This window comes from Rana temporaria, chromosome 4 (genome assembly GCF_905171775.1).
Source record: "Rana temporaria chromosome 4, aRanTem1.1, whole genome shotgun sequence".
Taxonomy (NCBI): Eukaryota; Metazoa; Chordata; class Amphibia; order Anura; family Ranidae; genus Rana; species Rana temporaria.
The window spans coordinates 420,433,619-420,447,356 of NC_053492.1; the positions used below are offsets into that span (position 1 = coordinate 420,433,619).

At 44.4% G+C, this 13,738-nt stretch overlaps 1 protein-coding gene across 2 annotated transcripts in view; it reads right to left on the reverse strand.

Annotated features, from left to right (window-relative positions):
• The window catches only part of COQ8A (coenzyme Q8A), a 72,709-nt gene that overhangs the window by 15,336 nt on the left and 43,635 nt on the right, over positions 1–13,738 (reverse strand). For both annotated transcript variants that reach the window (XM_040351333.1, XM_040351334.1), the window contains exon 6: positions 9,528–9,650. In XM_040351333.1, the coding sequence (XP_040207267.1) occupies positions 9,528–9,650 (123 nt within the window). The remainder of the gene's footprint in view (positions 1–9,527; positions 9,651–13,738) is intronic.

Sequence of the window (13,738 nt, forward strand, 5' to 3'; positions counted from 1 at the left end):
CACAGCAAGGGGGCGGAACGGACTAAGGCTGCATTCACACCTCCGCGACAAGCAACCACGCGTACGCGGCGTATTTTGCCGCGAATAGTGTATCTTTTTTTAAATCCTTCCCATTGCTGTCAATGGCCGAACGCCAATGTCGCCTGAAAAAAAGAGTCCGGGACTTTTTTTCAGGCGACAGGCGTACGGCGTCTATGAGATGTGAACCATCTCTATAGACAGCAATGGGAATTCTCCCCTCCAGCGGCACAAGCGTCTGGCGTTTTGTCGCCTAGATGTGAATGGGCTCTAAGGTTTTTCTCTGTTAGTCTGTTTTATTACACTGAAACAAAGAGGATTGCTCAGAGCTGGATTAACTGGGTGGCAAGATTGGAATACTCATCCACAACCCATTTTTAATACTCTGGCTGAGGGAAGGAGGTTTTCACCCAAGATTTGACATGGCCCAGTTCATCATCCCCTAAAGCATAATGCTTTCCCCTCTATGTTAGATGGTGGGGATGGTGTTCTTAGGGTCATAGGCAGCATTTCTCCTCCTAATCCAAACACTGAGTTGAGGCCAAAGAGATTGATTTTGGTCTCATCGGACCACAACCCTTTCACCCAGTTCTCCTCAGAATCATTCAGATGTTCATTAACACAATCTTGCTGATTGATAGGAGATCAAATACCTATTTCACTCACTAAAATGCAAATCAATTTATAACTTTTTTGAAATGGGTTTTGTTGTTCCGTCTCACTGTTACAATAAAACCTACCAATAAAATAATAGACTGATCATTTCTTTGTTAGTGGGCAAGTGTACAAAATCAGCAAGGGATCACAAAAACTCTTCCCCCCCTTTACTGTATAAATGAATCCTTTAAATACATGTAAAGAGATTGTGCATCCGATATACTCATCCGATATACTCAAGTCTTTATATGGTTTACGACAAATTTTTTTTTCAGCTGCACTTTGCAAATTAGATGTTCTGATTTTTCATGAATTTGTCTCTTTATATAAAACGTTAAAAAGGGCCAATACAACCAACTTTGTATTTGGCAATGTATTATAGCAATTAAGTGCAGCTGGCCAAATTGCCTTGTCACGAAGCACAGAGTTTATTGGTCATGCCCTACAATATTCACTTTCCATTCAAAACCCACGTCCCGCAATTTCCTGAGGTTCCTCGACCCTCCGTTACAACTATGTGGGAATGCCGATTATTATACATTGTTTACTGTCATAATTATGGACTGCCATATGCAGCACTGCGATTGTAGAAATTCATTTGGAGAAAGGACACTCTACAATAAAAAAATCAAACCTGGAGAAGGACCACAGGAAGGCAGCATACCTGCTCAGTAGTTCAGCAACATCACTTCATAGTCTAGTGATCCCCTGCCATTTCTCCTTCTGGGGTCGCTACTGCAAAATACCTGTGTCGTGTCCCGCCCCCCATGTATGGAGACACGTGATCCGCTCCTCACAGGATTCAGTGCCATCGCTAGGTCTGAGCTTTGTCACATAACGGTGGGGAAAATCTCACTGAGCTCTGACACCGGGTACTTGGGGCAGCCTCTTTTCAGCAACTTAAAGGGGTTTTCCACCCATTTAAGTTTATTAAAAGTCAGCAGCTACAAAAAGTGTAGCTGCTGGCTTTTAATAAACTGACACTTACCTGCTCCAGCGACGCGCCGGCCGGGGGTCCGCTCCTCTCCCCCCCTTCCCGGCCGGCGTCTTCATTGTCACTGTGGGCACCCGGCCGTGACAGCTTTCGGCTTTACGGCGGGGCACCCACTGCGCATGCGCGAGCGGCACTGCGCATGCGCTCCGGCGCTGCTCGATTGGACAGGCGATCGCCTGGGACCTGTCACGTGTCCCAGGCGATCGCCTACAGGGAGGGGCTGCCAAAAGGCGATATGACGTATGGCCTTTGCAGCCCCTTGGCGGAAGGAGGAAGTGGGACAGGAAGTCCCCTTCTCCTGAAGCCCCCACCCCCCCCCCCCCAAAAAAATGACATGCCAAATGTGGCATGTAAGGGGGAGAGGAGTGGGTTAAGAGGAAGTTACATTTTTGGGTGGAACTCCTCTTTAAACTTGGAAACTCCAATTGTAAATCAGGGCATGCATTACCAAACACCAAATGCAGCCTTCCCACCATTTCTCAAATCAGATTCAAACCTTCTGTAGATGTTGGATTGTGTACAGTCATACAGGAAACCTACGAAAAGCAGAGCCTTCAGAAGCACACCGTCAGTGACCTAGCAAGGTGCTCCATGTCTGTGGCTGCAGGGATTAGTGAGAACTAAGGTCACTTAAGTGAATAATCTCGCTTTAGAACAGCTGCTGGGGTTGCTGGACAGCAACAGTAGATCTCGAATTGGTTTCACTTGTTGTCTGGAATTGCCCTTTAAGAATCTGAGCTGAAGAATAACACCGCTGACCTCTAGATGGAAATATCACACTCTGTAAAAATGTAACAAATGCCGGGGAAGGACACATCACCCTCTCGTAAAAAGGCAACAAATGTTGGCAATTCCCATCTTTCACCGGTTGGGATATGCCCTGGGTACAATTTAGCAATGTCCACATTTAGACACAACAGCTGAAGCAATGGAGGTTATCATTCCACAATAGGATCCAGACTGTCACATTTAGAACAAGACAGGTTGTCTCCCACCAAGTTCAACTCCAGCAGACATTGTCAGGCAAAAAAAACCTCAAGCATTATATAGACATTCTGATAGGAAAGGAAGCAATGGCCTTCACCATGTGCCGCTTGTCTGGGGTCATCGGAGGTCACCATGTCCCATAAATCCATTATAAATATTCAGCGTCAACATTCTTTGAAGGCTTGCCAGCAATATCTTTAGAGCAGGGATAAGCAATTAGCGGACCTCCAGCTGTTGCAGAACTACAAGTCCCATGAGGCATAGCAAGACTGATAACCACAAGCATGACACCCAGAGGCATGATGGGACTTGTAGTTTTGCAACAGCTGGAGGTCCTGTAATGGCATATCCCTGCTTGAGAAGAACCAACGATTCTAGATAGAATGGATCCTTTATTTTTCTTCTTTTAAGCTTACACCTTTATAAACCAATGCTTTTAAATCATTTTAGTTTTTTGTCACCATTTGCACAGCAGGCTGAATTTCTACCAAATGAATTTCATCACTGCTTGCATGCTTGTTGCCTGTGTACAACCGACTAATCCATATGCTTCATAGAATGTGGTGTGCCAGACTAACTCGGTTGTTTGTTAATATACTTGACTTTCAAGGGATTTACAATTCTAGAATAATGGGGCTATTTACAACACAACAGTAAATCAGTCTCCAGAAAATTCATAGCTTCTGTTACAAAGTCTTCCCTCCCCCTGCAGTCCACTTGCCATCACTGGTCGTGGAAATTGCTCATAACGGAGACAAGCTGCATCTATGAATCAGCCATTTCCTTAAAAGGCAGAAGGGGAGAGGGGCAAGTTGGAGAGCACCAAACATGGGACAAAAGTATGCCATGTACTTTGTCCTATAGAGGGCAAAATAAATTATAATGATCTTATAATGGGACCACAACATGCCCAAAATCTGCATACTTTCCCACAGCACCTTCTTTACTTGCCGGTGTTTTGATAAGTACTCCGTGTTACTAGAGACTTGACAACATTGATGCACAGCCAAAAACACCAACCACAGAGGACATTTCAAATTTAATATTTTAACCCCCATAGAGCCAGCTCCCGTCAGCCCTTTAAGGGGTTAAGAATGCAGAGAGGCAGGGCTTATGGTCACGTGACCACAGCGATTGGTGGTCACATAATTGGAAAACACCTGATTGCAAGCTGCAAACGGTGGTGGTTACCCGCCGGTAACTGGCAGGAGGGTGCAGGGCGAGCGCTCTTGGCACAGCTCAATCTGCGCTATTGCATGCACATATGCAGCGGCTTAGCGAGAGGCTGCACATTCGCATGCACTCCACGCCAAGGAATTAAATTCAACCACTTGCAGCCCGCAGATGGCAACCTCTAAAGCATAAACGGAAGTGGTCATGAAACAGGCCTGAACTGCAAATATCAAATTAAAGTGGTTGTAAACCCTCATTTGTCACTTTTACCTACAGGTGAGCCTATAATACGGCTCACCTGTAGGTATCAAGAATATCTCCTAAACCTGTATGGTTTAGGAGATATTCCCCCCGCAATGCGCCGCTGATTGCAGCGGCGCATGTGCAGGGAGGGATCCTCGGCTAAAGGACCGGCATTCGCCGGACCTTGCCGAATTAAAATCTCCCGTGCGCACGCGCAGGAGTGACGTCATCGGCGCTCCAGCCAATCACAGCGCTGGAGCGGCGATACCCGGAAGACACGCCGGAGCAAGATGACATCTCGCTCAGCTTGAACCAGGTAAGTGTTCCTCACCTCGTTCCGAGGTAAGTATTTCATAATCGGCCAATATGCGGTGCATACTGGCTGATTATGCCTTTTGCCTTGCAGGTTTAAAAAAAAAAAAAAAAGTTTATGCGGTTTACAACCGCTTTAAGTTCTGCTGCCAAATGACCAAGAGCAACCCCCCCTCCCCCTTAGCCAAATTAGTTTGTGTTATTCAATTACACACACGCTACCACAAGTAGTGCTGTGCTTTCTTATGACAGATAACAAGAAAGCCCAGCACTGGCTGTTGCGGCATCACCAATTGGCTGTGCCAAGATGTGTACACTAGTTCATTTGTTAAAAAATTAAAAAAAACACACATTGGTTTGTTAGCTTGAAAACTGAAGGCAAACCTTTGCTTTTCCCCCCATACAGAGCAGTGACGCACGTTTGCTTTTAAACCTACTTCCTGGCAGAACATACCTTCTCTTCACATACCTACTGTTCCATTTAGCTGCCAAAGATGATGATTAGGGATGAGCTCCGGCGTGTTCGCACACTCCACGTGCAGAGCCCGCCAGGAAGTCGGCATGGCGCTACGCTAATCACAGGCAGTGAGACATTGTCCCGATGCGCGGCTGCAGAGATCGGGAAATGTCTTACTGCCTGTGATTAGCGTGGTGCCAACTTCCTGGCGGGCTCTGCATGTGGAGTGTGCGAACACACCGGAGCTCATCCCTGATGATACACTTTCAGGTATGGCGGAGTATGTGACACCCGTGTGATGGCACCATGTACAAGCACTGTCAAAGATTCCAAAACCCTCCTCTCAGCAGCTGCAACAAGACGAGTAAAGGAAAGAGGAGTATGTGTTGCAAAGGACTGAAGGATTAAAGTCAACCTGCTGTGCCCTGAATTGGCAAAACTTCAAAAGCAGTCCTAAAACCTTTACTTAAAGTGCATCTTTAATTCCTTTTGTCTCAACTAATTCAAATATAAAAAGAAAAACAGAAAAACACATCTCAATACACCGTCCGGATTCCCGGAAGAACCCGCTTTGATAAAAGCTTGCGAGTGTAAGGTCACTGCGCTCCATCACACAGGAATCCGGAGCACAGATACAAGAAAACACATAGCTGGCAGAACACACTGAGCGTCCCCGAGCACCGCGAGTCCCACAGAAAGGAGATCGTTAAGTATGCAGCCAGTGAGCCCAGTAGACCAGAAAAAAGCGGAATCACAGCAGAGCACAATGGTGGACCCCCCGCCAGGATCTCAGGAAGAAGAGTTGATCCACTTTATAAAAGCTGTGAACAACATCATTATAGCTATATTCACAGGGCTTCAGAAAGATTAGGTGGTTACTAAACAAGTCCAAATCTGAACATTAGATGTGTTGCCATTTAAAAGGGGTTGTAAAGCCTTGTGTTTTTACACCTTAATGCATCCCATGCATTAGGATGAAAACACCTTGCAGTGTCTGTCCCCTAACCCCCTCCCCGTTTTACCCGAGCCCCGAATTTCCATGGGCGCGTTACGCTGTCCTTCACTCCACAGAGTCCCGGCTTTGATTGGATAGATTGATTGCAGCAACGCCATTGGCTCCCAGTGCTGTCAATCAAATCCAATGACGCGGGCGCCAGGGCAGAGTCATACATTCGGTGGCTATGGACGCCAAGTGTATGGCTCAGGAGTGAGCCCAAAAGGTAACCCCCTCGGGAGAGAGCTTCCCAGAGGGAGTTATCCAATACGGCGGGTGCCGCGATAGCTGCTGTGGGACGCCAGAACAGGAGGATCGGGGCCACTCTGTGCAAAACAAAAAGCACAGTGGAGGCAAGTATGACATGTTTTTGTTTTAAAACACCACTAAGGCTTGTACACACTATGAGGAGAAAAGAGAAAAAAAATAATCGTGCCAACGTTTTTTTGTCCGAGGAACGATAGTATGATTATGGCCTTCTGAATGACAATTTCCCAAGGGATAAACTCTAAAAAATAAAAATAAAGAACTCTTACAGGAACAGAATAGAGCTGGGCGATTTTGGCCCCCAAAAAAGGAAAATATTTCATTCTGTTCTAGGGGAAAAAAAAAAAAAAAAAATAGTTTTGAATCGTGTTGGGAGGTCAAATCGATTCAGATTTTGACCGAATTGATTTTTTTAGATTTTACTTTTTTTTTCCCCCCATAGGACCAGCGCTCCGCAGTCTCGCCTAAAAAATCCTGCCCGCCGCGATCCTGGGAAAAGGCCACGAGGCCTATGCTACGGCCTTTTCCCAGGATCATGGCGAGCAGAATTTAGGAGAGGGCGTGGCTTCAGCCTAGTCCGCGGCCTTTTCCCAGGATTGCAGCCGAAGCCGCGCCCTCTCCTAAAAAATCCTGCCCGCAGCTCGCCGTGATCCTGGGAAAAGGCCGCGGCTTCGGCCTAGGCCTTGGGGCCTTTTACCAGGATTGCAGGGGGCAGGATTTTTTAGGCGAGGCCGCAAAGCGCTAGTCCTATGAAAAAAAAAAAAAAAAAAAGAGTAAAATCGATTTGGTCAAAATCTGAATCGATTTGACCTCTGCCTTGGACAGCCTTAATTGAGCTTTCACCTGACCTTACACTGGAATAAAACTAACTGAACTTTAGGTGTGCCACTTCTATCCCAGATCTACTGTTTGGCAGGACACGAGACCAGATTTTCTGCTGCAGTTAGGCATCACTTGCAGGTCTTGGCCCTTTGCCAGCCTGTGACTGGACAGTGAAAGGAGAAGCATCAGACCGAGGATCTCACCTCTCTGCTCTCCTCTCCTACCAACATGGTCATTGCTAGCACTGCAGCACAACGCATTGGATTCAGGTGCTCCTCCCTCTTCCAGGCTGAGCTCTACTGTCCAGGGACTGCTAGAGGTGGATACCAAATCACAATCAAGTAAATTACACTGCTTGTATTTAGATACATTTAATGAGGTAATAATTGGAGAACAGCATTGATTTATCTTTTATAGAATGGAGTTTCGCTTTAAAAAAGGACCTGTTAAAATAGAAAAGGCAGATTTGCTAAAAAAAAAAAAAAAAAAAAAAAAAAAAGGCTTTGTAATGAGCTGTAAGGAAAGTTGAATTCAGGATCTTGAATCAAAGCCAAACAGCAGGAAGGTGTTCTGAGTAATTGGAAGTAATTTCCGCTGGGGGTTTTTAAGTCTGTCTTGTGTCGTCTGTTGCACTGGGACCCATAATGAAGAAGCATTGCACAGACTGCAGGGACACGGCGGGGAAACGCACACTCCCAACACAACATTCCACCTGGACTATAAACCACACTGCTATGCCTGGAACAGGTTATCCGCTCTCAAATTAATTATGCTGATGGGTATTTTCCACCTATTACTTGACAGCCCTCCAGATATCGCCTGCTAGACCAAGAGATCGCTTCTGATGTAAACCGAAAGGATGTTCCTCATGAAGTACGGGTACAAATCACGGACAGGTCGAATGTAAGAACTGCCTATACATCTGTGATAGGATAGAGAGGCAGCTGTGAAACCTACTCTTAAGCGGAACTAAATATAAACACACACACACACACACACACACACACACACACACACTAAAACCTTGGTTTGCGACCATAATTAGTTCCAGATACATGCTTGTAATCCAAAGCACTTGTATATCAAAGCATTTTTCTTTTTTTTTTTAAGTATAAAAGAGAAGAGAGGCACCTCCAAGTGTAGCAATAAGTTGCTAAATGTTGTACCTTCATTAAATGTAACCATATTGCTACACTTAGTGACATGACACTACTCTTATATCAAGGCATCGCTTGTATATTAAGACAAAATTAAAAACGCTCTCAAACCAAGGTGTGTATGTAATATACATATATATTTTTAAATGTACCAAGGCTAGTAGCACAAGTATTAAATACTTCATAACGGCTAAGAGTTTAGGGCCACATTTAAAAAAAAAAAAAAAAAAAAAGAAGAAGATTTTAATATCAGAAGTCAGGGGATAATTTCTTACCCGCCCCAAAATATGCCATTCCTCACCAATGGTGTATCAATATTATATATTAGGTGTATACTGCATTTTTGAAAAGTTAAAAAAAATAAAATGCATTTCCCCTTTGAAAACGCATCAACAAATCATCAATGCACCCATGTTACGTTTGAGTCACCTGGCCCATGAAAAACACTAAGTATTGTAAAAATTTTGGCAAAAAACACACACACACACACACACACACACACACACACACTTTGCCGGCAGTATAGCCGCAGTGACCATGGATTTCAATGGTCAGGAGCAGTATGCAAATCACTCTTAAGATTCTGCTAGCAGGACTTTCTACCGCCCTGCTAGCGCAACGCTCCAGTGTGAAAGCCCTCAGGGCTTTCACACTGGAGAGACAGCAACGGCCGTTTCAGGTTACCATTTTTAGCATTATAGCGCCCGCAAAGCGACCCAGTGCAAAAGGGGTCCAATACTGAACCTAGCTTAAAGCGGAAATTTTTTTTTTAACATTAGATTGAGGCTCATTTTGGGAAGCAGAATTGGGTGTTTTTTTTTTTTAAATCAAAGCAGTACTTACCGTTTTAGAGAGAGATCTTCTCCGCCGCTTCCGGGTATGGTCTTCGAGACTGGGCGTTCCTATTTGATTGACAGGCTTCCGACGGTCTCATACATCGAGTCACGAGTAGCCGAACGTCGGTGCGGCTCTATACGGCGCCTGCGCACCGACGTTCGGCTACTTTCGGAAAATCGTGATGCGCTGTATGCGACCGTCGGAAGCCTGTCAATCAAGTAGGAACGCACAGTCCCGCAGCCCATACCCGGAAGCGGCGGAGAACATCTCTCTAAAACGGTAAGTACTGCTTCGATTTTAAAAAAAAACACCCGATTCTGCTTCACAAAATGAGCCTCAATCTAATGTCAAAAATTGAGTTTTTGGGTGAACTTCCACTTTAACATTTAAGGACCATTTACAACAAAACCTTCCAATACTATAAAACGGATAACATTTCCAGGGGGTGAAATATCCGTGTAGAAGCAAAGAACCAAATACAGGTATAAGAACTCTGGGCCTACAAAGAAGGTGTAAGAAAGATTTGAACATGTTTTTGGTGTAGAAATTACAAATAGAACTTTAGTGTAAATGTTCCTTCCCATAGGAGATCATTGGTAGGCATCTCACCTTGAATGCTGAGCATCTGACCCAGCTTCAGGGCAGCTCCGCGGACCTTACACAGGGTCCTGACAATTCTCTCCGCATTGGCTTCTGATAAGAAAGGGCTGGAGTCCATTACAGCCTTTTTACCTGAAAGGAACAAGACAACGATGAATATGACACGTGTGTCGAGATTGCACAGCACAATTAAATGAATGGGAAATAACAGACATACAACACATTTGGCTTGGAAAATTCAGGAACCCCTTTGCGTCAGATGCAAGTAATTTTCAGGGATATAAAATAATTCCTGGAATTGGAAATTTTTTTATCCAATATCCACAAAGTGACATTTTCCATTCAAAAGCAGAAGCGTCCAGCTCAGGAACGAATATTCAGAATTTCCATGTGGCTCTGACATCAACAAGGATGAAGGGAAACAAACAGTATTTTATGTTATATGGCCGTTTTAGGAACAAAAACCACTTGGTGACATTTAAAGTTGCTCCAGCTTCGCACACGTGTACCGGCGTCTCTCCTGTACGACAAACAGTTTGCTCCGATTTCACTGCACCCGACACATGGCTCCAACCTTGTTTTTTGGCTCAAGAGGTCCAGCATCATATAGCCATTTCCTCCCCAGCCCGACTGTCCCTGGCCTGCCGCATTCATTGTTATTTTAGTTCTTTGAATCATGGAGGCTCAGCTTCACATGTGAAGTTTACCTAGGGTGATCTGCATGCAAATACATCTTGTCTAACAATTCCCAACTTTCGGCATAACTTCCAAGAGCGAGCCCAATGCTTGCCACCAGGGCAGGGGGCTCTTGAGAAGTACTGGGGGAGGGGGGCTGGGATGTTTTCAGGACGACATGTACAGCATCCTGCTGGCCCCTCCCACCAGCCATGAACTGCCTGCATTGCATAGGGAAGCACAAAGACAAAGTGATGACATCACTGCATCCAAAATGAGGTCAATCAAAAAAAAAAAAAAGTTTTAGTTAAGACATTAGCAAGTTATGGATAGGAAGGAACCAAGGATGATAAAATAAGCAGATTTAACATCTGCTTTAAAGAAGTCAATCTAAAAGAATCTTTATATAGCGTCTCCTGGAAGACCACCTTAGATGCCCATTAACCACTTTAGCCCCGGAAGAATTTACCCCCTTCCTCACCAGAGCAGTTTTTGCTAAAGAGCACTGCTTTGCTTTAACTGACAATTGCGCAGTCGTGCGCCACTGCACCCAAACAAAAATTGACATCCTTTCCCCCCCACAAATAGAGCTTTCTTTTGGTGGTATTTGATCCCCTCTGTTTTTTTTTTTTACTTTTTGCTATAATAAATTACCCATTTTATATATTTTAGGGGATAGATTTATGGCATTTTTTTTTTTATAGGTCAAATTTATAGATCAAATTTTTTAAATCAGGACTGACATTATGGCAGACACTTTTGACGCCATTTTGGGACCAGTCATTTATACAGTGATCAGTGCTATAAAAAATGCATACATTGCCATTTGGAATGCAGCTTTTAATGAGACTACCAGCCATGTTTTATAAACATTAAGGCAGAGTTTAACAAATTTGCTTGTAATCTAGGCTAAAAAAAGTTAGGAGCCAGAAAACACGCCCGTCCCACCAAGCTCGCTCGCAAAAGCGAACGCATTCGTGAGTAGCGCCCGCATATGTAAACGGTATTAAAACCACACATGTGAGAGATTGCCGCGATTGGTAGAGTGAGAGCAATAATTCTAGCCCTAGACCTCCTCTATAACTCAAAACATGCAACCTGTAGAATTTTTTAAAAGTCGCCTATGGAGATTTTAAAGGGTAAAAGTTTGTCGCCATTCCACGATCGGGCGCAATTTTGAAGTTGTGGCATGTTAAGTATCAATTTACTCAGCGTAGAATTCTCTTTCACTATATATATATATATATATATATATATATATATATATATATATATATATATATATATATAATGTTTGGGGGCTCTAATTAGAGGGAAGGAGATAGCAGTGAAAAACAGTGAAAAACACATTAGAATTGCTGTTTAACTTGTAATGCCAACGGCCACCACAAGATAGCACCAGATCAAAGAAGGAAGCTTAGGCCTGCAGAAGATCCTGTGTCTGTGCGCGCCGGCAACTGAGGCCGCAGCTTTGCGGCTTTCTGCAGGCCTAAGCTTCCCCTGGAACCAGGTCACCATTTCTTGTCGCAATTGCGACCGGGTGCCCACATTTTGCCGAGCCCTGTATTAAGGTGATTGAATGTTTTTATGCCAAATGCTTCCCAATCAAATATATCATAACAAGGTTACACGGCGATAAAGTGCACGAAAACAAGCTTGTCAAAAGGCCATTAAAAAAAAAAATATTTCTGGCAGGGTCCGGGTTTTCAATAAATGCTGAACATTAAAAGGATTTCGCACTCTGTATCAAAAGATAGAAATAATCATTCATGAATAATAAAGCACCTAACATAGTACTATTGAGGGTCATACTTGCCACTTCTGGACGTTGAGAATGGTCACAGAAAATATACTTTAAAGGTTTAGACAGCGATACTGATGATCTTTATTACAAAACCTTCTCTGTTAAGGGAACAAAATCTATTTTTTCAAAGTCAGAAGTGAAATGATCAGTGGAAATCTAGGGCTTCGATTTCTAAAAGGCCAAGTAGTCATGAAGGGTGGTAACCCATAGAATTTACACCCCATCAGTTGAAGTTTAAATTGGCTTATATTTTATCTTCTCTGGTCCCCACACCGATTTGCCTGCTTTTTTCTGTACTTGCAGTATTTTTAAAAGAGAAAAGCATAAGGGAAATTTTCCACCATGAGTATAACCCCTACCATTTCACCAAGAAAGTGTAATGAATTGTAAAAAAAAAAAAAAAAAAAAAAACAGCGGTGGTAATCCACTCTCGATCTCCGATCAAACACTGTTGGTATCCTGCGACGGGTGATCTCCTCTCCGCCGGGGTCCAGCGATGAGAGGATCTCATCATCCAGGTCCGGGATCCAGCGCACCCATCACCGCCTGTCTCCACCAGAGACAGCCCGGTGAATGACACGGCTTCAGCCTGTGACAGCTCTTATGTAGGTGAGGGCGGGGCCACCTATCACGTGACCCCCTGTCCCCCCTTGATGCAAGAGAGAGCCCAGGCTTCCCCAGTGATGTGATGGGTGCGTCAGAGGGGGCGGGGTCACGTGACGGGTGGCCCCGCCCTCACCTACATAAAAGCCGTCACTGGCTGAAGCCGGGTCATTCGCCGGGCTGTCTTTGGTGGAGACAGACGGTGATGCGTACGCTGGATCCTGGACCTGGGTGAAGAGATCTCATCGCTGGACACCAGCGGAGAGGAGATCACCCGTCGTAGGATACCAACAGCATTGGAACGGAGACCGAGAGTGGATTACCACCGCTGGATTATTTATTTTTTTAATAAAGGACTTTCTCCACGGTGTGTGTGTGTGTGTGTGTGTGTGTGTGTGTGTGTGTGTTTTTACACTTCTTTACACTTCCTTGGTGAAATGGTAGGGGTACAATGTACCCTATTACCAATTCACATAGGGGGGCCTGCCAGGTTACGTGCTCGGATAAGGGGTCTAGTGTGGATTTTAGGAGGAACTCCGTCATTTATTATTTTTTTTTTTATTTGGGGTGGAGTTCCCCTTATAATCCATACCAGACCTGAATATATATATTTTTTGGGAGGGGCTATTATAGCATAAAAGTAAAAAAAATTGCATTTTTTTATAGCGCAAAAACTAAAAGACGGCAGTAGTGATCAAATACCACCAAAAGAAAGCTGGTGGTTAAAAAAAAAAAAAAAAGTCAATTTTGTTTGGGAGCCACGTCGCACGACTGCGCAATTGTCAGTTAAAGCGACACAGTGCCGAAACGCAAAAAGGGCCAGGTCCTTTAGCTGCATATTGGTCCGGGTCTTAAGTGGTTAAAAGGAAAAGTAAAAAAAACGGGGTTACTTACCGGTAACATCCCTTTTCCAGGAGTCTTTCAGGACAGGTACTGTAGAGAGACACAGGCTCCTCCCCTCACAGGAAACACCGCCTTCCAATTAGGAATTTAAGCCTCATCCTCCCTCAGCTCCTCAGTTTTTTCCAGAGTACCTCCGGCCAGCTGGGGAGACACAAGAACACGTCATAAAAGTATAAAATTACATCTTACCTGACGGCCTCGTCTGATGAGTTTCCATAATATCCCCTACAACAAA